The 25,196-nt window shown below is 35.5% G+C and overlaps 1 protein-coding gene across 1 annotated transcript in view; it reads right to left on the reverse strand.

Annotated features, from left to right (window-relative positions):
• The window catches only part of MSH4 (mutS homolog 4), a 92,856-nt gene that overhangs the window by 56,621 nt on the left and 11,039 nt on the right, over positions 1-25,196 (reverse strand). Inside the window, exons 5-8 of the mRNA XM_060622241.3 lie at positions 22,429-22,544; positions 21,381-21,554; positions 16,679-16,851; positions 10,583-10,650 (exon numbers count right to left, since the gene is read on the reverse strand). Of these exons, the coding sequence (XP_060478224.3) occupies positions 10,583-10,650; positions 16,679-16,851; positions 21,381-21,554; positions 22,429-22,544 (531 nt within the window). The remainder of the gene's footprint in view (positions 1-10,582; positions 10,651-16,678; positions 16,852-21,380; positions 21,555-22,428; positions 22,545-25,196) is intronic.

The raw sequence follows: 25,196 nt of genomic DNA on the forward strand, positions 1-25,196 counted from the left end.
TAACAAAAAAAAAGAGAAGAACCATATGATCCTGTCAATCGATGCAGAAAAGGCCTTTGACAAAATCCAGCACCCTTTCTTAATAAAAACCCTTGAGAAAGTCGGGATAGAAGGAACATACTTAAAGATCATAAAGGCCATTTATGAAAAGCCCACAGCTAACATCATCCTCAACGGGGAAAAACTGAGAGCTTTTTCCCTGAGATCAGGAACACGACAGGGATGCCCACTGTCACCGCTGCTGTTTAATATAGTGCTGGAAGTTCTAGCATCAGCAATCAGACAACAAAAGGAAATCAAAGGCATCAAAATTGGCAAAGATGAAGTCAAGCTTTCGCTTTTTGCAGATGACATGATATTATACATGGAAAATCTGATAGACTCCACCAAAAGTCTGCTAGAACTGATACATGAATTCAGCAAAGTTGCAGGATACAAAATCAATGTGCAGAAATCAGTTGCATTCTTATACACTAACAATGAAGCAACAGAAAGACAAATGAAGAAACTGATCCCATTCACAATTGCACCAAGAAGCATAAAATACCTAGGAATAAATCTAACCAAAGATGTAAAAGATCTGTATGCTGAAAACTATAGAAAGCTTATGCAGGTAATTGAAGAAGATATAAAGAAATGGAAAGACATTCCCTGCTCATGGATTGGAAGAATAAATATTGTCAAAATGTCAATACTACCCAAAGCTATCTACACATTCAATGCAATCCCTATCAAAATTGCACCAGCATTCTTCTCGAAACTAGAACAAGCAATCCTAAAATTCATATGGAACCACAAAAGGCCCCGAATAGCCAAAGTAATTTTGAAGAAGAAGACCAAAGCAGGAGGCATCACAATCCCAGACTTTAGCCTCTACTACAAAGCTGTCATCATCAAGACAGCATGGTATTGGCATAAAAACAGACACATAGACCAATGGAATAGAATAGAAACCCCAGAACTAGACCCACAAACGTATGGCCAACTCATCTTTGACAAAGCAGGAAAGAACATCCAATGGAAAAAAGACAGTCTCTTTAACAAATGGTGCTGGGAGAACTGGACAGCAACATGCAGAAGGTTGAAACTAGACCACTTTCTCACACCATTCACAAAAATAAACTCAAAATGGATAAAGGACCTGAATGTGAGACAGGAAACCATCAAAACCTTAGAGGAGAAAGCAGGAAAAGACCTCTCTGACCTCAGCCGTAGCAATCTCTTACTCGGCACATCCCCAAAGGCAAGGGAATTAAAAGCAAAAGTGAATTACTGGGACCTTATGAAGATAAAAAGCTTCTGCACAGCAAAGGAAACAACCAACAAAACTAAAAGGCAACCAACGGAATGGGAAAAGATATTTGCAAATGACACATCGGACAAAGGGCTAGTATCCAAAATCTATAAAGAGCTCATTAAACTCCACACCCGAAAAACAAATAACCCAGTGAAGAAATGGGCAGAAAACATGAATAGACACTTCTCTAAAGAAGACATCCGGATGGCCAACAGGCACATGAAAAGATGTTCAACGTCGCTCCTTATCAGGGAAATACAAATCAAAACCACACTCAGATACCACCTCACGCCAGTCAGAGTGGCCAAAATGAAGAAATCAGGAGACTATAGATGCTGGAGAGGATGTGGAGAAACAGGAACCCTCTTGCACTGTTGGTGGGAATGCAAATTGGTGCAGCCGCTCTGGAAAGCAGTGTGGAGGTTCCTCAGAAAATTAAAAATAGACCTACCCTATGACCCAGCAATAGCACTGCTAGGAATTTATCCAAGGGATACAGGAGTACTGATGCATAGGGGCACCTGTACCCCAATGTTTATAGCGGCACTCTCAACAATAGCCAAATTATGGAAAGAGCCTAAATGTCCATCAACTGATGAATGGATAAAGAAATTGTGGTTTATATACACAATGGAATACTACGTGGCAATGAGAAAAAATGAAATATGGCCTTTTGTAGCAACGTGGATGGAACTGGAGAGTGTGATGCTAAGTGAAATAAGCCATACAGAGAAAGACAGATACCATATGGTTTCACTCTTATGTGGATCCTGAGAAACATAACAGAAACCCATGGGGGAGGGGAAGGGAAAAAAAAAAAAAAAAAAAGAGGTTAGAGTGGGAGAGAGCCAAAGCATTAGAGACTGTTAAAAACTGAGAACAAACTGAGGGTTGATGGGGGGTGGGAGGGAGGGCAGGGTGGGTGATGGGTATTGAGGAGGGCACCTTTTGGGATGAGCACTGGGTGTTGTATGGAAACCAATTTGACAGTAAATTTCATATATTAAAAAATAAAATAAAATAAAATAAAATAAAAAAAAAATAAAAAAAAAAATAAAAAAAAAATAAATAAACATTAAATAAATAAATAAATAAATAAATATCAGATGTCCTACTGATTTAAAAAAAAAAAAAAAAAATGCGACAATGCTATGAAACTTGAAATCAACCACAGGAAAAAGTCTGGAAAACCTCCAAAAGCATGGAGGTTAAAGAACACCCTACTAAAGAATGAATGGGTCAACCAGGCAATTAGAGAAAAAATTTAAAAATGTATGGAAAAAAAGTGAAAATGAAAATACAACAATCCAAATGCTTTGGGATGCAGCAAAGGAAGTCCTGAGAGGAAAACACATTGCAACCCAGGCTTATCTCAAGAAATAAGAAAAATTCCAAATACAAAATCTAACAGCACACCTAAAGGAAATAGAAGGAGGAGAGCAAAGACACCCCAAACCCAGCATAAGAAGAGAAATAATAAAGATCAGAGCAGAAATAAACAATAGAATCTAAAAAAACTGTAGAGCAGATCAATGAAACCAAAAGTTGGTTTTTTGAAAAAATAAACAAAATTGATAAACCTTTATCCAGGCTTCTCAAAAAGAAAAGGGAGATGACCCAAATAGATAAAATCATGAATGAAAATGGAATTATTACAACCAATCCCTCAGAAATACAAGCAATTATCAGGGAATATTATGAAAAATTATTTGCCAACAAACTGGACAACCTGGAAGAAATGGACAAATTCCTAAGCACCCACACACTCCCAAAACTCAAACAGGAATAAGTAGAAAACTTGAACAGACCCATAACCAGCAAAGAAATTGAACCAGTTATCAAAAATCTCCCAAGAAATAAGAGTCCAGGACCAGATGGCTTCCCTGGGGAATTTTACCAGACATTTAAAGCAGAGATAATACCTATCCTTCTCAAGCTATTCCAAAAAATAGAAAGGGAAGAAAAACTTCCAGACTCATTCTACGAAGCCAGTATTACCTTGATTCCTAAACCAGACAGAGACCCAGCAAAAAAAGAGAACTACAGGCCAATATCCTTGATGAATATGGATGCAAAAATTCTCAACAAAATACTAGCAAATTGAATTCAACAGCATATACAAAGAATTATTCACCATGATCAAGTAGGATTCATTCCTGGGCTGCAGGGCTGGTTCAACATTCACAAATCAATCAACATGATACATCACATTAATAAAAGAAAAGAACCATATGATCCTGTCAATCGATGCAGAAAAAGAATCTGACAAAATTCAGCATCCTTTCTTAATAAAAACCCTCGAGAAAGTCAGGATAGAAGGAACATACTTAAACATCATAAAAGCCATTTATGAAAAGCCCACAGCTAATATCATCGTCAATGGGAAAAACTAAGAGCTTTCCCCCGAGATCAGTAACAAGACATCAGGAACAAGGATGTCCACTCTCACCGCTGTTGTTTAACACAAGGTTGGAAGTGCTAGCATCAGTAATCAGACAATAAAAGGAAATCAAAGGCATCAAAATTGGCAAAGATGAAGTCAAGCTTTCACTTTTTGCAGATGACATGATATTATATATGGAAAACCCAACAGACTCCACCAAAAGTCTGCTAGAACTGATACATGATACAAAATCAATGTACAGAAGTCAGTTGCATTCTTATACACTAACAATGAAGCAACACAAAGACAAATAAAGAAACTGATCCCATTCACAACTGCACCAAGAATCATAAAATACCTAGGAATAAACCAAACCAAAGATGTAAAAGATCTGTATGCTGAAAACTACAGAAACCTTATGAAGGAAATTGAAGAAGACATAAAGAAATGGAAAAACATTCTGTGCTCATGGATTGAAAGAATAAATATTGTTAAAATGTCAATACTACCCAAAGCTATCTACACATTCAATGCAATCCCAATCAAAATTGCACCAGCATTCTTCTCGAAGCTAGAACAAGCAATCCTAAAATTCATATGGAACCACAAAAGGCCCTGAATAGCCAAAGTAATTTTGAAGAAGACCAAAGCGGGAGGCATCACAATCCCAGACTTTAGCCTCTACTACAAAGCTGTAATCATCAAGACAGGATGGTATTGGCACAAAAACAGAAACATAGACCAATAGAATAGAATAGAGATTCCAGAATTGGACCCACAAATGTATAGCCAGTTAATATTTGACAAAGCAGGAAAGAATGTCCAATGGAAAAAAAGACAGTCTCTTTAACAAATGGTGCTGGGAGAACTGGACAGCAACATGCAGAAGAATAAAACTAGACCATTTTTTTTACACCATTCACAAAAATAAACTCAAAATGGATAAAGGACCTGAATGTGAGACAGGAAACCATCAAAACCCTAGAGGAGAAAGCAGGAAAAAACCTCTCTGACCTCAGCTGCAGCAATTTCTTACTTGACACATCTCCAAAGGCAAGGGAATTAAAAGCAAAAATGAACTATTGGGACCTCATGAAGATAAAAAGCTTCTGCACTGCAAAGGAAGCAATCAACAAAACTAAAAGGCAACCGACAGAATGGGAAAAGATATTTGCAAATGACATATCGGACAAAAGGCTAGTATCCAAAATCTATAAAGAGCTCACCAAACTCCACACCCGAAAAACAAATAATCCAGTGAAGAAATGGGCAGAAGACACGAATAGACACTTTTCCAAAGATGACATCCAGGTGGCCAACAGGCACATGAAAAGATGCTCAACATCACTCCTCATCAGAGAAATACAAATCAAAACCACACTCAGATACCACCTCACGCCAGTCAGAGTGGCTAAAATGAACAAGTCAGGAGACTATAGATGCTGGAGAGGATGTGGAGAAACGGGAACCCTCTTGCACTGTTGGTGGGAATGCAAACTGGTGCAGCCGCTCTGGAAAACAGCGTGGAGGCTCCTCAAAAAATTCAAAATAGATCTACCCTATGACCCAGCAATAGCACTGCTAGGAATTTATCCAAGGGCTACAGGAATGCTGATGCATAGGGGCACTTGTACCCCAATGTTTATAGCAGCACTTTCAACAATAGCCAAATTATGGAAAGAGCCTAAATGTCCGTCAACTGATGAATGGATAAAGAAATTGTGGTTTATATACACAATGGAATACTATGTGGCAATGAGAAAGAATGAAATGTGGCCTTTTGTAGCAATGTGGATGGAACTGGAGAGTGTTATGCTAAGTGAAATAAGTCATACAGAGAAAGAGAGATACCATATGTTTTCACTCCTGTGTGGATCCTGAGAAACTTAACAGAAGACCATGGGGGAGGGGAAGGAAAAAAAAAAGGTTAGAAAGGGAGAGAGCCAAAATAAGAGACTCTTAAAAACTGAGAACCAACTGAAGGTTGATGGGGGGGGTGGGAGGGAGGGGAGGGTAGGTGAGGGGTACTGAGGTGGGCACCTGTTGGGATGAGCACTGGGTGTTGTATGGAAACCAATTTGACAGTAAATTTCATATTAAAAAATAAAAATAAAAATAAAAATAAATACCACCACCATTTTTCACAGAGCTAGAACAATCCTAAAATTTGTATGGAATCACAAAAGACTCCAAACAGTCAAAGCATTCTTGAAAAAGAAAAGCAAAGCTGGAGACATCACAATTCTGGACTTCAAATTATATTACAAAGCTGTAGTGATCAAGACAGTCTGGTACTGACACAAAAAGATACACAGATCAATGGTACAGCATATAAAATGCAGAAATGAACCCACAACTGTAACAAAGCAGGAAAGAATATCCAATCGAAAAAGACATTCTCTGCAACAAATGGTGTTGGGAAAACTGGACAGTGACACGGAGAAAAATGAAACTGAAAACTGGACCACTTTCTTACATCATACACAGAAATAAACTCAAAATAGATGAAAGACCTAAATCCTAGAGAAGAACACAGCAGTAACCTCTTTGACCTTGGCCACAGCAACTTCTTACTAGATATGTCTCCTGAGGCAAGGTAAACAAAAGCAAACATGAACTTTTGGGACTTCATCTAGATAAAAAGCTTCAGCACAAAGAAGGAAACAATCAACAAAACTAAAAGGCAACTGATGGAATGGGAGAAGATATTTGTGAATGACATATCAGATAAAGGGTTAGTATCTAAAACATATAAAGAACACATAAAACTCAACACTCAAAAACCAAATAATATAATGGGCAGAAAGACATGAATAGACATTCTTCCAAAGAAGCCATCCAGATGGCTAACAGACACATGAAAAGATGCTCAACATCACTCATCATCAGGGAAATACAAATCAAAACTACAATTAGATATCATCTCACACCTGTCAGAATGGCTAAAATAAAAAACACAGGAAACAACAAGTGTTGACAAGAATGTGGGAGGAGAAAGGGGAGCCTTCTTACACTGTTGGTGGGACTGAAACAAGTGCAACCACTCTGGAAAATAGTATGGAGGTTCCTCAGAAAGTTAAAAACAGAACTACCTTATGACCCAGCAACTGCACTACTAGGTATTTACCCAAAGGATACGAAAATACTGATTCAAAGTGATGCATGTACACCAATGTTTATAGCAGCATTATTAATAGCCAAATTATGGAAAGAGCCCATATGTCCATCAACTGATGAATAAAGAAGATGTACATATATACAATGGAATACTACTCAGCCATCAAAAGGAATGAAATCTTGCCATTTTTCAATGATGTGGATTGAGCTAGAGAGTATTAGCTAAGTGAGATCAGTCCAAGAAAGACAAATACCACATGACTTCACACATGTGGAATTTAAGAAACAAAACAGATGAACATAGGGGGGAAAAAATGAGAGAGGCAAACCATAAAACAGACTCTTCGGGAGCCTGGGTGGCTCACTTGGTTAAGCACCCAACTCTTGATTTTGGCTCAGGTCATGATCTCACGGTTGTGAGATCAAGCCCCACAAGATTCTCCCCCTTCCTCTCCCTTTGCCCCTCCCCTGCTGGTATGCACACTCTCTTTCTCCCTCAAAAAAGAAAAAGAAATAAATAAGTAAACGAGACTTGTAACTATAAAGAACTGAGGATTACTGGAGGGGAGATGGGCAGGGGTATGGGTTTAAATTGGTGATAGGTATTAAGGGGGGCACTTGTGATGAGACTGGGTGTTGCATGTAAGTGATAAATCACTAAATTCTACACCTGACGCTAATAGTATATTGTATGTTAACTAAAATTGAAATAAAAACTTGAAAAAGAAAAAAAAAAGAGAAGGAAATGATTTTGAACTTTATATATGCAAATTAATAGTATATACAAAATGTCCACTGTATAAAAAAGAAAAGAACTTCAGAGAAATAGACAAATCCACAATTACAGTTGGAGATATCAGCATGTTTCTTAATAATTGATACAATAAATAGATCCCCCAAAACAATAAAGATATAGATATAGACACTATCAATCAACCTGAATGGACATTCATGGAAAATTCAATTCCACAACAGCAAAGTATACATTGTTTTCAAACATACATGGAACATTTACAAGAAAGATCATATTCTGGGCCATAAAAATGAGTCAATAAAGCTAAAAGGATTCATACTAGACAATATGTGTCCTTGATCACTATGAAATTAGAGATCTCTACAGAAAGATATCTAGAAAGTTTCCAAATACTGGAAACTAAATAACAAAAAAATAGCCCATATGTCAAAGAATAAATTAAAAAGGAAATCAGAAAGTAGTTTTAACATTTTTGATTGGAAAAGGAAACACAACATATCAAAAATTGTGAAATATAGCTAAAGCATTACTCAGAGGGAAATTTATAGCACTACAATGACTATATTAAAAAAAAAGTCTCAAATGAATGATCTCAGCTTCTCTCTTCACAACCTGAAAAAAGAGAAAACTAAGTACAGAGTAATCAGAAGAAGGAAAAAGGGAGAGGAAGAAGGAGAGGGAGAGGAAAACCAAAAAACAGACTTCAACTATAGAGAACAAACTGATGGTTACCAGAAGGAAGATGGGTAGTGAGTGAGTTGGGTTAAATGGGTAATGGATATAAAGGAGTGCGCTTGTTGTGATGAGCACTGGATGGTGTGTGTGCAAGTGTTGAATCACTAAATTCCACACCCAAAATTAATGTTACACTGTATGTTAACTGGAATTGAAAATTAAAAACTTGTAAGGGAAAAAATAACAAATAAATAAATATTCAATAAAAAAAAAGACTGATAAAAGCAGAAATCCATGAAATGGAGAACATGAAAAAGAAATCAATTAAATCAAACAATGGTTTCTTGAGAAGACCAATAAATTTGATAACCTCTAGTCAGAATGACTAACAAAAAAGAGAGAAGCACCTGGGTTGCTCAGTTGGTTAAGCAACCAACTCTTGATTTTGGCTCAAGTCATGATCTCACAGTTATGAGATCCAGCTCCTTCTTGGGCTCTGCACTGACAGTGTGAAACCTATTCGGGATTCTCTCTTGCCCTCTCTCTGCTCCTCCCCTGCTTGCATGCATGTGCATACTTGGTTGCTCACTCTCTCTCTCAAAATAAATAAACTTTAAAAAACCAAGGAAAAAGAGAATATTCAATTACCAACATCAAGAATAACTGAGGGGGAGCACCTGGGTGGTTCAGTTGGTTGAGCCTCATACTACTGATTTCGGCTCAGGTTGTGATCTCACAGTTCATGAAATCTGACCCCTCCTTGGCCTCTGCACCAACAGCAAGGAGCCTGCTTAGAATTCTCTCTCACCCTCTCTCTCTGCCCTCCCCTGCTCAACTGCACGCGTGCTCTCTCCCTCAAAATAAATAAACTTCAAAAAATAAAGAATAAGAGAGGTATATCATGCAAACTTTAGAAATATAAAAAGGACAGTAAGGAGGTTATTGAACAACATAATGAGGGTTATGAAGTAAGGAGGTTATGTACAAGGAGGTTATGTACAAGTAAGGAGGTTATGAACAACGTTAATGCCAATACATTCAATAAGTTGGGTGAAATGACAAATTCTTTGAAAGACACAATCTACCAAAGCTCATACAAGAAACAGGTAACCTGAATAGCACCATATCTATTTAAGAAGTTGACTTTACAGTCAAAAACCTTCCTAGAAAAAAAAAGTCCCTGTTCTAATGGCTTCATTTGTGACCTCTACCAAACATTTAAGGTAGAAATAATACCAGTTCTACACAAACTGTACCAGAAAGTTAAAGAGGAGGGAAAGCTTCCAAACTCCTGTTATGAATGTAACTAATTTGGTTCCAGACATCAGTTGTTTTAGGTTACTTCCCAGTTGTATATATTAAATTATAAGGTATTTCAACTATTTAAGGAAACTTCTTATTCTGTGCCTGGCCAACAGCCAAAACATTTCCATCCATCAGATAATGTTTTTATTATAAATGAACCTAAAGAGGTTATCTCTACAATATGGAAAGACTCCTGAAACATAGATTAATTAGATTTCAGTGGATTTGCAAATTAATCAATTTTAAATCAAACTCTACTGATGTACAAGATCCTTTTCTTTTTAAAGCATATGAGCAAAAATATGTATGTATTTCATTAAAGTAAATATTTTTCTGTTCACTTTAACAGAAGAATAAAAACCATATATGATTTTCCTTACAGGATGTGCCTATAAGCACTAAGTATTTAAATCTGTAAATATTCAAAGATGTTTCATCTTAAAGTTTTAAGCATATTTGAAGGCTAATCAAACTTCACATAATGTTCACTTTTAAGAAGCACCTATCTCTTTGGATCTAATATAAATTTTATCTAGTTATTTATTAAATATTATAATCTAAGTTTAAAAAAAATTATATATAAAACTAATACTTAATGAAAATATGCCAATTCTCCAACTAAGAATCTTAATTTTACTATAACATATAATAGAAAATTAAGAAAAAATGTTTCCTTTAAAAAGGCATAAACATGCTCCAGATATTAATAATGAAGTACTTTTCCAAAACTTTTTTTTTTAAGTTGGTTTATTTATTTTGAGAGAAAGAAGGGGAGCAAGTGGGAGAGGGGCAGAGACAGAGGTAGAGAGAGAATTCCAAGCACACTCCATGTTCAGCACAGAGCTAGACACAGGGCTCAATCTCACAACAGAGAAAACACGCTACAAGATCACAACCTAAGCCAATATCAAAGAGTCAGATACTTGCCCACTGAGCCACCCAGGTGCCCTCCAAAACATTTTGATACTTTTTTATTATTATATCACATTAAGACAAGTTATATCACATAAAATATAGTAACATAATATATAATATATACACAGATACATACCGTGTCTTGCTTTGGAATCTGGACTAATACAGAAAGAAGCTGCTCTGTATCAAGAAATCTTGATATAACTGAAACAAGAAACATGTGCATTTAAACTTTGTGTTACACAGATTTTTGACTGTGCAGGGAGTCAGTGCCCCTAACCCCCATGTTATTCAAGGGCCAACTGTATATCTATGTCTGTCTATATCCATAACTATATCTATATCTATATGTGTCTTTCTATCTATCTATCTATCTATCTATCACATGTTCTTTATCCAACATCCGTTGACACTTAGGTTGTTTCCATATCTTGGTATTATAAATAAAATTGTAATCAACAACAAAAAAAAATTAAAAAAAAACTTTGTGTTACAGTTCAAAATATAAAGTATTTATATAAAGTATTATCCTCAAATAATAAAACAGTTCTACCTACATACATTATGTGTTTTAATTGTCTTTACCTATCTTACATGTCAGGAATAAAACAATAAATTCTAATGATATTTTCTTAATTTTATTATAATAAAATTTATATTTATTATAATAAAATTTATAATCCATCTTCAAATCTGACACTATTGATTACCCTTTCCTTCTAAAAACTACACTTCTCTGGCTTTTAGATGCTAATTATAAATTTCTTTTCACCTTTTTGATCTCTAACTTTTCTTCCTGATACTTAAGATTAGTTTGTTTAAAAACTCAGTTCAACCACTAACCATGTCACCTAACAGAATTTACCTACCTTCTCTGAACTTTGGTTGTTCTTATTTTTAAAATGTGGGTTGTAAGATCTACCTCCTATGGTTGTTGTGAGGATTAAAGGAGATAATATGTGTAAAGTTCCTTGCACATACCCGAGCTCAAAACTGTTCTTTTGCTTTTTTCAACTCACTTTCCAGCTTAAAATATTCTATAAAAGTAACTGTATGATAACTGTAATCTATCCCTTTTAAATATCTCCAGTTTTTTTTAAACCTTGCCATTTAACATACAGACTTTTTAATGAACTCATTTCCTCATACTTAAAATACAGTGAACTATGGTAACTCTTTCTTAATAACTCATGATTATTGTCATCACTGAAACATATGACCTCAGAGCTTTTGTGTAGACTTATTATTGATACTTTCACAAAGTGGCTCCAACCTGTTACACTTAAAGAAAACAAAAAGACAAAAACTGTACATTGCTTTCTTCCTGTTCAAGTTGTCAGGTATCTTGTGATAGTTTTCAGTTGCCTACCTCTAGAACTCTGACCCTTTCTAATCTGCTGCTTCTAATTTAAAACTATGTTTAAGAAGTAAGAGTAAATAGACCGAGCATGCTACTGTTATTACTGTTCAATAAAACATAATACTATTATGACATTTTACATGTGATTCCACTAATCAGACTCTTAAACCCTCATATGGATTGGCCTTTTTCTTTTTTGGTCTTTTCTTCTTCCCTTCCCTAAATCTACCATAACAACCAGGGTAATGTTTCTAAAATAAAGGTTTGGTCATATTACTCTCCTGGTTCAGAATCATCAGCTCCCTACTACTTGCAGGAAAAAAAAAAAAAAAAACCAAATTTCTTAGCATTACATAAAAGCCCTTCATAAGCTAGCCCCAATCCTCATTTCCTGCTATTCCTCAAGGCTTCAAATTGTAAGTAACCACCGGCCATGCCTTAAACACATCAAACTCTTTCATATCAACTGCAAATATAACTGCAGAAGCTTATGGTAACTCTATCTTCCCCCAGTTCCTAGAAAAGCAAGTGTACCCTAGAAGGTAATGACCGCTCAAGATCACAGCCAATAGCAGATATTTCTCCCCGCCACTACATCCACAAAAACATTTTTGTCGCCCTATGTGCATCAGCATACCTCGCACAGGTATGTTTCCTTTGTCTTAATTACCATTTCTAGGCCTCTCTTGTCAAAATCCTACCCATTCCTTTAATATAGAACTGAAGTATTATCTTTGGATCCTGGATTCTATCTTTATCCCAGCTCACTCTTCTGTATTCCCATAAAATAATACTCAATTATTATTGCATTGATTGCATTGTATCAATTATTTATTTAGAATTCTCCTCCTCTAACAGGAATATAAGATCCTTGAGGACAGAAACTTATAGCTTAATCCTCCATGTTTTTATCCCTAATACCTATAAAATGCCTAAATAAAGTAAGTACTAGGTCATTGTTGTTTTAATGAGATTCAGATTCTCCTATTTTAATAAAGTATAAAAAATACCCTCCCGGGCACCTGGGTGGTTCAGTCAGTTAAGTGTCTGACTTCGGCTCAGGTCACGATCTCCTGGTTGGTGAGTTTGAGCTCCACTTTGGGCTGTGTGCTGACAACTCAGAGCCTGAAGCCTGCTCTGGATTGTGTGTCTCCCTCTCTCTGCCCCTCCCCACTCACACTCTGTCTCTCTCTCTCTCTCTCTCAAAAATAAACAAAAACAAACAAACAAAACTATCTTCCCACCTTGCTCTGTCTCTGTTCTTGCTCCCATACTTTATTATATGTTAAGATAAATTATAAACTGTCAAGATATAGAAAGCATAGAAGTGTTTTACATATGTAGATGCAAATTTTAAAACTTTCAGGTATAAGAAATTATAAAGCTTAGGGCCCCTAGGTGGTTCAGTCAGTTAAGCATCTGACTCTTGATTTTGGCTCAGGTCATGATCTCAGTTTGTGAGTTCAAGCGTTGCATCAGGCTCTGTGCTGACAGTGCAGAGTCTGCTTGGGATTCTCTCTCCCCCTCTCTCTCTCTGCCCCTTCCTGCTTGAGCTCTTTCTCTCTCAAAATAAATAAATAAACATTTAAAAAGTTTTTTAGAAATAGTAAAAAAAATTAAATTAAAGTTTAAAATATATCAAAATTAAAGTTTCAAACAAAGAAAATTCAAGTTTTTCATTAATATCCTATAAAACACAATCTTGGAAACAACAGAATACAATTTTCAACAAGTTCAACAATAAATCAATAGTTTAACAAATATTAACACCTGTTATATCCTAGCCTCTCATGGGAATCCTCCAATAAAACATGCACTTACAATCCAGTAAGGTAAGTGACAAAATAAGATACTACATAACGAGATGTAGAAAAAATGCCTAGCACAGACTTGAGGAGTCAGAGAGGCTTCTAGCATAAGTGACATCTAAACTGGAATGGTAAAAGATGAACTGTAGTTAGCTAAGGATTGCTTGGGGAGGAGAGGTCGCAAGCTATGGAGAAGGAAAATTCTAGGCAAAGAATACAGAGTACCAAGCTTGAACCATGAGAGAGGATCTGTTCAAGTAACTAAAAAAGGTCAATTATACTAAAAGGCAGAATGCAAAATGAGGAGTAGCAAGAGATGCTGTGGGAGATGACAGGGAAAAAGTCATATAGAAGAGTCTGGACTTTATACCAAAAGTAATGAGAAGAGATTGAATAACTTTATGTAAGTGGGTTATGTGGTACCCCCAAAGATGTCCATATCCTAATTGTTGGAACACGCAAATATGTTACCTAGTAAACAAAACTTTGAAGATGGAATTAAGTTAAGCATCTTGAAATAGATTATTCTGGATTTTTATTGGTCCTTAACTAATCACAAGAATCCTTATAAGACAGAGGCAGTAGGATCAGTTAGAAAAAGAAGATACAAGGACAGAAGCAGAGGTCAGAAAGTAGAAAAGATACTATACCTATGGCTTTTAAGATGGAGAAAGTCCAATGAACCAAGGAATAGTATACAGCCTCCAGAAACTGGAAAAGGTAAGGAAACAGATTGGCCCATAGAACCTCCAGAAGGAATGTGAACTGCTAACATTGATTTTAGCCCAACAGAACTGATTTCTGACTTCCAGAACTCTAAGAAAATAAATTCATGTTATTATAAGCTACTAAATTTGTGGTAATTTGTTATACCAACAATAAAAATCAAAACAGAGTAATATGCTAAGAATTATATTTTCAAAATCTCATTCAGGCTGCAGTATAGAGAAGAGACTATAAAAAGAAATACTGGAGGAGAGAGCTCAAACACAAGGCTGTTACAATAAATCAAAAAATATATAAATGGTAGCCCAGGCTGGAGCTGCAGCACTGGGAATAGAAGCCAAGGCATTCAAAAGATATATAGGAAGGAGACTTTGCAGAATTTGATGATTGATTTCAGGGAAGAGAAGAGTTAAGAATGACTTCCTGGTATCTGTCGTGGTAGAGAGGCTGGATGTATAACTCTTCACTGAAACAAGGAAGAATGATTTAGAAAGGAGGATGGCACAGTTTGGACACAATGAATTTGAAATGATTGAGAAAGATCTAATAAGTGTTCAGTAGACAATAAGATATATGGGGCTAAAAGTCTGTAGAGATGTCTGGGCATGAAATGTACATTTGGAAGTCATGACTGTCATGTGAATGATAATTATAAAACCAATTATAAAACCTTGATTTTGGCTCAGATCATGATCCCAGAATTATGGGATTGAGCCCTGTGTCAGGCTCCACGAGCCCTGTGTCAGGCTCCACGTTTAGCATGGAGCTTGGGGTTCTCTCTCTCTCTCTCTCTCTCTCTCCCTCTTCCTTCCCCTCTGCTCACCTTATCTTTCTCTTCTTCTAATTTATAGGCTAACTTTTTGAAAGACAAATTTTCCACACTCGCTATCTTCTCTTAACTACATTTCAATCTGCTGCAGTCTTGTTTCTGTGCTGTGTGAGATTCCTCTAGTCAAGATTACTGTAGTAGATATTCCTAGTTCTTTGTCAAGATCCTCTTGGGTCTCTTTTATCTTTCTTTCTGTGTACCCCTTGTCTTGCTCTGCGTGGCTTTTGCTTCTGCTGGCCCACACCTGGAGTCTTTTTGGAGTCCTGCCCCTAGACTGTTACAGCACTTTGCTCTCAAGCAGAGGGCCAAAAGCGCCCTGCACTCCTTAAGTCACTAAATGAAGTGGGAGTGTGAAAGCCCCACTCTGAAAACCCTAAATGCAACTTAATGTCCAGAAGTATCAGTTGAAGTTACCTTATTTAGTATGTTGCCTGAAATTATACTTTTGCTTGGCTTTTCTCCCCTTCCCAGTCTTTTTCTCCTTTCCTGTTTTCTCTTACAAGCACATTCTTATTAATAAATCATATTCACATCAATCCTCATATCAGGATCTGCTTCTGAAGAACCCAGCCTAAGAGAGTCATCCACAGGTTCACCATTGTTAAGTTTAATGGACACATATTAGTTCTATTTGAACTCCAATTAAGATGATACTACTAAATATCTCTCCTTATTGAATTACTGCCTTTCTTTATAGTAATTTTCTTCATACTTCTTTGTATTTTCCTTCTTTTTTTAGCTCTGAAACTTATTTCTTTAAAAATTTACACATGGGGTACTTGGCTGACTCAGTTGGTGGAACATGTAATTCTTGATCTTGGGGTTGTGGCATTTTCCCAATGCCTTCTAGATTTTCATGTATCACTTCAGTTTAGACTACCAGAACACCAGGTGGGATGGCTAGGATGGTGGGTGTATGAAAGACCCATCAAGCTGCTAGGAACCAGGAATTGGACTGGGAGCAGTGCATATATATTCTCCTTTCGCCCATACATTTTTTATTTTTTTTTAGAAAGAGAGAGAGCACAAGGAGGGCAGAGGGGGTGGAGGGAGAGAGAGGGAGAGGGGGATCGAGAGAGAGACAGAGAGAGAGAATCCCAAGCAGGTTCTGTGCTGTCCTGACATGGGGCTTGATCCCACAAACCTGGGTTCATGACCTGAGCTAAAATCAACAGTCGGATGTTCAACTGACTGAGCCACCCAGATGCCCTCACCCATAGATTTAAGAAGAGAACTGTACTTCCCTATGAGTGAACAAATAGCCAGGTGCAAAAGGCAATTCTCTTACCTTATGTTATCGGGCTTGAATTGTGTCCCCCAAAAAGATATTTTGAAGTCCTAAACCCTGGTATCTGAATGTGACCTTATTTGGAAATTGGATCTTTATAGATATAATCAAGTTAAGATAAGGTTATTAGGGTGAACCTTAATCCAATATGACTAGTATTCTTATAAGAAGACAATGTATTTATTAATTTGTATTCATAAAATTAGATTATATTAATTTACCTGACTGAAGTCCAAAGAAGAGTTCTTCATCTTGAAGTAGCTCTTGAACACAATCTAATCTCATGTTAATGGTTTCAATATCAACTAAAGGTTCTAATATATTAGAACGAAGTCTTCTACTTCCTCCAGGAGTCTTAGTGTAATTTAGAACACCAAAGAGTGTGTGATTATTCCTTTGAAAACACAAATTAGGAAAATTTCATTAATTATACAGGAAAAATCCAAATAAAAGTTACCATTTAACTTTCTAAATAATCCTGTCATCTAAAGTAGTGATTCTCAAACTTTCAGGTGCATACAAATCACATGGGGAATTCTAATTCAGTAAGTCTGAGATGAGGCCTGAGAACATATATTTTGAATAAGCTTCCAAGTACACTATCAATGAACCATGCTTTCATTAACAAAGGATAGACATATCTTCTTGCATTTAATGAATTTTCTCATAGGTCAGCTATAATATTCAGACTAATATAAAATGTTCTAGCCCATGACATTCCATCAATAATAGAAAGATATCAGTAATTTCACACTGAAAAAAAATGTATATTTAATATAATCACTTTGTTCTAACTTAAGAAGAAAACTACAAGTAAAAGAGAAGAAAAGAATTTCAGGTGCAGAAAAGCGTTAAGCAAACCAACAACCAAAACAGGATTGTATAGAGAATGACCAGGAAGGTTACTTTAGTTAAGTTCGTTGAGAAAGACCTATATGTGTATTTGATAGTTGAATTCAAAAGGTATCCTTGCAAAGATGATGATGGGATGGGGATGAACCTGACAACAGGTAACATATACTGAACACTAAGCATGTGCCAGGCATTGTTCCAAGCACTTTGCATATATCAACTTATTTAATTCTAATAACCACTACGAGGTAGATGTTATATTTACATTTTACAAGATAAGGAACGAAGCACAAAGAAATTAAGTAACTTGTCCAAGATTTCCAAATAAGTAAATAACAAGAAAAGAGTTATCAGTTAAAAAGGGCCCATCAGAACACTAATTTAAGCCCAGCAATCCTTTCTGGTTCCAGAACCAAAAAGAAGATCAGGATTGGTGGGAATCTGCAAGTAAAAGTAAGAATGGAGGGAGATAAAGAAGTTGATAGAGGTCAGGACATATAAGTCCTTGTATGCCATGGTAAAGACTGGTAAAGACATTGTAAAAATGTAATGGGAGCCACTGGAAGATTTTTAGCAGGACAGTTCCAAGATCTGATTCCTAAAGGATCACAGTCTGTCCACTAGATCAAGAACAGACTAAGTGTAGGAGGGTAAAAAGAAGGCAGAGAAACAAGTTAGGGGCTATTACAATAGTCCAGGCTAAAATGATAGAGGTATGGGTTAGGGTTGTAGACTTGGAAATGGTTAAGATGTGATCCAGAATTGGTATGTATTATAAAGGCTGACTCAAGGGGATTTAGTAGTGGATTGAATCTGGGTTGAATATGAGTTGAAAAAGGAGAGAAAACTAGAATGACTCTTAGTCTTAGTAGATTTTTGGTATATCTGTATTTTTTTAAGTAAACTTTACCCCCCAACATGGGAGCGAACTCACAACCCTGAGATCAAGAGTTGTATGCTATACCAACCAGCCAGGTGCCCCTGGTACATCAATTTAAACAAATTTTTAGAGAACTACTCAAACCAAGTCCTGGTGGAGTAGGATTGGGGGTTTCAGCACAGGCACTTTTTTTTTTCAACTTTTTGAGAACTGGCCTTCTGTAGGAAAAAAGGAAGTGAGCAGCACACCCAAACCTGCCATTTGCTATAGAAATTGAAGGGTGAAACTGAACAGGTTACCAGCCTATAAAAGCATTAGAGCTATTCAGATAGCTCAGGAGGTAGAATATCTATCTTTTAACTGATATTCTTTGGCTCAAGTCTGTGAAAAAAAACCTCAATTTCTCCTTTTCAACTATAATGTGACCTCCCAGAGGTCAAATATCCTGTCACTTAATATACAGCAGGAACTCAAGCAATGTTTGACAATGATAATGATAAATAATGATGAACTATGAAATGTGACAAAGTATAAAACATTTTGTAATAATTACCAGCCTTAGTTATTGACTTTCTATTTACTGTTATTGTAACATAGAAAGTAACAGAGAAATTTTTCTAGATATTATTTTAATCCTTTTTTAAGTAGCAAGAGGAAAAATATTACTTATTCACTAAGCTGAAAAGAAATAATAACTACAATTAACTATATATTCTTTAAGGCTGTAAATTTAGACCATCAATAATCAATGGAACTGCAAAGGTACTGAGACCACCATACTGATAATTAAAAGTAGTATATACAGTACCACTCTTACTAAAAGTTGTATCAACAGTTCCTGGATAGATCTAAACTACTCTTAAGAATTAGAATATAGGGGCGCCTGGGTGGCTCAGTCGGTTGAGCGTCCAACTTCGGCTCAGGTCATGATCTCGCGGTCCGTGGGTTCGAGCCCCGCGTCGGGCTCTGTGCTGACAGCTCAGAGTCTGGAGCCTGTTTCGGATTCTGTGTTTCCCTCTTTCTCTGACCCTCCCCTGTTCATGCTCTCTGTCTCAAAAATAAATAAAATGTTAAAAAAATTTAAAAAAAAAAGAATTAGAATATAAATAATTAACAAAATTAGCCTATGTTTCTAAGTTTACAACAGCAAATAATGTCTGACAATTTCACATAACGGAAAGTGAAGCCAAGATAAGAATATACAAAATGACAGAGACATTTAAACAGCTATGGCTCTAAACTGGCACTGAGCACCTTAAGGTTTTACCTGTCTAAAGTGCTCTTTATTCCCATCAATACTCTTAATATTAAAATTCATAATCATTTTAAGTTTATCCCTTTCATTGATGACTGATGTTATATTTAATTACCAGAAGCTTAGATTTAACTACTTCAAGCTTACTTACTCCCAGCTTGTACTTTACCAATTCGTAACACTGTTTCCTTGTATATAGCATATTATTCCATTGAAAATCGTGCTTTTAAGATTTTGTTTTTCACTGTCGTACCATCTTTTCTATTTCTTCATCTGGGTAACTCCCATTTATATTTCAAAACTTACCTCGTGTATTATCTCCTCTAGAAAGCCTTTCCTAATTACTTTCCCTTAACCCTTAACCCAAGCCCAATTAACTCTCTCTCTCTGCTATGAGAAAGGCATCATTTTTATGCAAACTTTTATCACCATACTTAGTATGTGCTAATAATGCCGTCTATGTGTCTCCTCTAGATTGTAATTCCTCAAGGAGAAAAACCATGGCTCATTAATTATTTATACCAAATTGAACCCATGTTAATACATCCCCACTACACCGTCACATGTTGATTATGTTATTTTCTATTAACATTTTAATTCTATTTTAAGTACCCCACTATGAAATCTATAAACACTGTGTCTGTCTGCACACCTCTCTCTCTGTCTCTCTCTCATGCTCACCATCAATATTCCTGGTACTCTAAATAAAGTTAATAATAAACCAATAAAACCAGCAATCTAGTCATATACCATAGACCCAGTTGATCAACTATTTTTATCTTCTCAAATAATTACACAGACCCTTAAATTTCCTGTACTTGATGCTTCTAAAGCTCATTATTCCAACTTTGTGGTATTCTGGATACAGTACCTTCTTTTCATTGTGGTAAAACACACAACATAAATTTTATATTTTAATCATTTTAAGCACACAATTCAGTGTCATTGAATATACCCACAGTATTGTACAACCACTTCCACTCCCCATTTCCAGAACTTTTTCATCATCCCAAGCAGAAACTGAATCCACCAAATAGTAACTACCCATTCCCAACTGTCCCCAGTCCCTGATAATTTTTGCCTTTCTGTCTCTGTTGATTTGCCTAGTCTAGGTACCTAAGTGGAATTATAAAATATTTTTCCTTTTGTGTCTGGCTTATTTCACTTAGTACAATGTGTTCACAATCCATATATCTTGTGGCATGTATCAGAATTTGACCCATTTTTAAGGCTGAATGATATTCCATTATACATTATCTATATATCTTATTCCATTTATCTAGTCAGTCACTCATTGTTAGACATTTGGTTCATTTCCACCTTTTGGCTACTGTGAATAATGCTGCTATGAACATTTGTGTGCAAGTATCTGAGTCTCTGCTTTCAATTTTTTTTGCTATATACTTAGAAGTGGAATACTGGATCATACAGTAGTTCTATATTTAACTTTTTGAGGAACAACCATACTATTTCCCAAAGTGACTGTACCATTTGATATTCGCATCATAAATGTACCAGGGTTCTAATTTGTCCACATCCTGGCAAACATTTTTTTCCATTTACTTGATAAATGACCTCTTAATGGTTGGGAAGTAGCAATTGTAGTTTTGATTTGCATTTCTCTCATGACCAGTGATACTTATTATCTTCTCATGTGCTTATTGGCCATTTGTATATCTTCTTTGGAGAAATGTCCATTCAAGTCCTTTGCCTAGTTTTGAAATGGATTGTTTTTTTGTTGTTTCGTACAAATATCTTTCTAAAATCTGACTTAGTGAAACATCTGAGCAGTTCAGCAACAATGGTACAATGATTAAAAATATGTTTATTCAATATTTCTACAATTTTTCAAAATGTAAAGTAACTATTCATAGAAAAATAGGACATAATAAAATACACTGATACATTTTTTAAGAAAAAAATTGGATGATCTTACCTACAGTCTTGATTATTAATTAGTAATTCAAGGTTTTGGGCTGATGATGAATCTATCATGGCTGTCTGTTCACTACCCTGGAAACAAATCTTCAGCGATTTTGGTGCATAAACTGAATTTTGAATAAATTCAACATATTTTAATAAAGCTGCAACAGCTGCAAGACAGTAATACCTGAAAGGTGACCAAAGATACATCACTATACAATAAATAAAAATTTACAATAAATAAATCTTCACAATAAATAAAAATTATTGCTATAAAACATTTATTTCATCTCAATATTAGGAAAATTATAAATACTTGCATAGCATTGCTTAAATTCAAAGGGAAAAAACACACCAAGTGTTACTTTTGAAAACTAGCTAAACAACCTCTAAAACATAAGAGTTGACAAAAATAGACAATTTTCTGAAGTCTGGCACCTAAGGACTCCAATAAATCATATGTTAGAAGACAATATTCAATTGTGTGTCAATTTTTGATGTACCATTCTAAGAATTTAAATAATGCTGAAAATGTCTGACAGCTTTAAAGGTAGAATTAGGAAGTTCTAATATATAGAAAGCTGTGATGATCTTGGTGAGGGGAGCCACTGTGATTAACTGAGTAAACAACTAGTCTAACCTGGCTCAAAGAAAGTATCTATTTAATATGTTCTAAAAAATATCCTTCCTAAAAATATCATTCCCTGTCTTAGCTGAGTCTCTTAAGAGTACAAAGTTACAGGAACACAGCTCTATGTGTTACGGTAGCTACTTTTCTAGGTTACGGTAGCTACTTGAGCATTTCACTCCAAAGTAAAGTGAGCAGCAACCATAATGGCCACAGATTATGACTTATTTGGAGAAATTCAATACAAATTAAGTTACTAAGATATGCCTTGTGTATAAATTTTAGTTAAGTATTTTACTATTTTAGTAATTACTGAGTATGTATTATAAGCCAGACTTTTCTAAGGATACAGCAGAGAACAAAAAAGATAAAAGACCTTGCTCTCATGGAACCCAAACTAGAGATTTATTACTTTCCTTGAGTCATAACTTACTTGGACTGAACCTCCATTAGGACAGTACTAAATTCTGCTATGCATAGCTGTTCAATGTACTCTAGTCCTTTTGTTTCATTGAAGTATTTCCTTTGGATAGTAGTAAAATTAACGTTCTGAAAAGAAGTTTTAATTTCAAAATAAATTTTAAGTTTCATGCATTTGCCCCAAACTTCTTTCCTAAATACATGTAGGCACACGGATAAATACCATATAAAGTTTATTTTTTATTATTTATTATCTTCCAGAGTTAAATAGGACATTTTCTTATTTACGAAAAAAAGTGACTGTTTTGCTAAGTGAATTATAGTAATCTATAGCTCTTATTAGACCATACTCATATGACATATAACTGAAGATGGTAGGTACAATAAAAAATAAACATGAGAATCTCTGCCTTCTACTAATTTTATTCTACAGCAGCATCACCACCCAGGTTTTACTTTCAGTCTTACATACTCTAACGTAATTAGAGAGAGTAGATCCTTTTAATATATTAGTTGCTGAGACTGAAAACACCAATTCCAGCCACCAAATCTAGGAGATGCTACCTACATGGGATGAATTTATTTAGAATAAAGAAAAGGAGATAAAAGAACTTTTTAAAAAGAGTAGGAAAAAAAGCATGGAGTTGTAGAGTAAAAGGTTTACCTACTCTGAATAAAGATAATAGGTAAGAAAGGTAATACAATAACAATGGACTATGAAAGAGCTAGAAGACAGGGAAAAAAATGAGGAGGTAGGGAATTTGTTATGCACCAAGATTGTTTTAAGTTATTTCAGCTAGTCTTTCACAATACCCTTTGACATAAGTCTTGTATTAACTATAATTGTCTTAAAAATAAATTCTAAAAAGTAGCTTTTCTAACACCATACATTTGATATATGCCAGAGATGAAACTAGATTTCTCTGCCTACAAAGTCCTTCCACTTCATATTGCTTCTCATTTAATGAAATAATTTTTATGGTAAGTATGGTAATGATGATGATGATATTGAAAAATATACTGAAAAAGTTAATACTTTTACCCCAATACTTCTGTGGTTCTCTCTCTCTCACCTCTTTAGGACTTTTCCCAAAAGTAAACTTATCAATGAGGTCATTTCTCTAGTTACCTTACATAAAATACCAATTCTCTAAAAGGTAGATTATTGCCCCTATTTTATTGATGAAAAAAAAAAAGTAACTTAACTTGCACATGGTCACTCAACTTGCACATGGTCACTCAGCGTCAAGATCTGAAACAAGCACAGTCTGACTCCTCTATTCGTAAGCACTCTGCCATACTATCCTATATCTCAAGTGTGGTAAATGTATGTTGTTTTTGCCCTTGAAGGGCTCATCTATCTTACATTCCATGTGGTTTTGGTAGGACTGTCAATTACAGTGCTCTGTGCCCCACAGAAAGCAAATGACCAGAAATTAATCAATCACAGTGCTTCTACCCTGAGAAATAGTGATTAGTCTAACATGTGGGAATGTGAATAAAGTAGGACCTATTGGGGTCCTTCCCTGGAATTTATATATGGACACGGGAAGAAAGAATATATTTTTTCTCTGAGTTGGCTAAGCTGAGATGACATCAATCTGGAGCCATCATAATCATCTCAAAACTCACAGAGGTAATCTGTCTACAATTTAAAAAAAAAAATGGTTGGGAATGCAAGCTGGTGCAGCCACTCTGGGAAATAGTATGGAGGTTCCTCAAAAAAACAAAAATAAAACTACCCTACGAGCCAGCAATTGCACTATTAGGCATTTATCCACGGGATACAGGTGTGCTGTTTCGAAGGGACACATGCACCCACCCCCATGTTTATAGCAGCACTATCAACAATAGCCAAAGTATGGAAAGAGCCCAAATGTCCATCGATGGATGAATGGATAAAGAAGATGTGGTATATATATATATACAATGGAGTATTACTCAGCAATCAAAAAGAATGAAATCTTGCCATTTGCAACTACGTGGATGGAACTGGAGGGTATTATGCTAAGTGAAATTAGAGAAAGACAAAAATCATATGACTTCACTCATATGAGGACTTTAAGAGACAAAACAGATGAACATAAGGGAAGGGAAACAAAAATAATATAAAAACAGGGAGGCGGACAAAACAGAAGAGACTCATAAATATGGAGAACAATCTGAGGGTTACGGGAGGGGTTGTGGGAGGGGGGATAGGCTAAATGAGTAAGGGGCAGTAAGGAATCTAATCCTGAAATCATTGTTGCACTAAATGCTAACTAATTTGGATGTAAACTTTAAAAAATAAAAAATAAAATTAAAAAAAATATTTCTGAATTACATATTTTAATTATAATATGATAGGACCAGTTAATTGGCAAAACTTTGAATTGTACTAGTATATATATTTTTTGCAACATAATAAAAGCTTATAGGAAAAGGCTTAAATAAGCTATGGAGATAGCCTGTGTTCTCTGTTTTAGCAAAATTCTTCAAAATGTTCTGAACAATGTTGACAATGTGAAGCTAATTATATGATAGTAACTGTGATTTCTGTTTTGCAAGTGGGGATAACTAAATGTCAAAAATGTAATGCCTGTGTTGCCCAAGTGACTGCAGGCTGACAGTCCAAATCATCCCAAAGCTGGTTGCTTTATACCTTTACACCACGTATATTCTTAAAAACATGTCATCCCAAAGTGATTTTAGCACAAATTTCCTTCAACAGGATTAAAGTATGATTTAGTGTTCTTAAAAAAAAAATCGTGGTAAGGATGGGAGTATGGGATAAGATCTATC

Source organism: Panthera onca, chromosome C1, assembly GCF_046562875.1.
Source record: "Panthera onca isolate mPanOnc1 chromosome C1, mPanOnc1 haplotype 2, whole genome shotgun sequence".
Lineage (NCBI taxonomy): Eukaryota > Metazoa > Chordata > Mammalia > Carnivora > Felidae > Panthera > Panthera onca.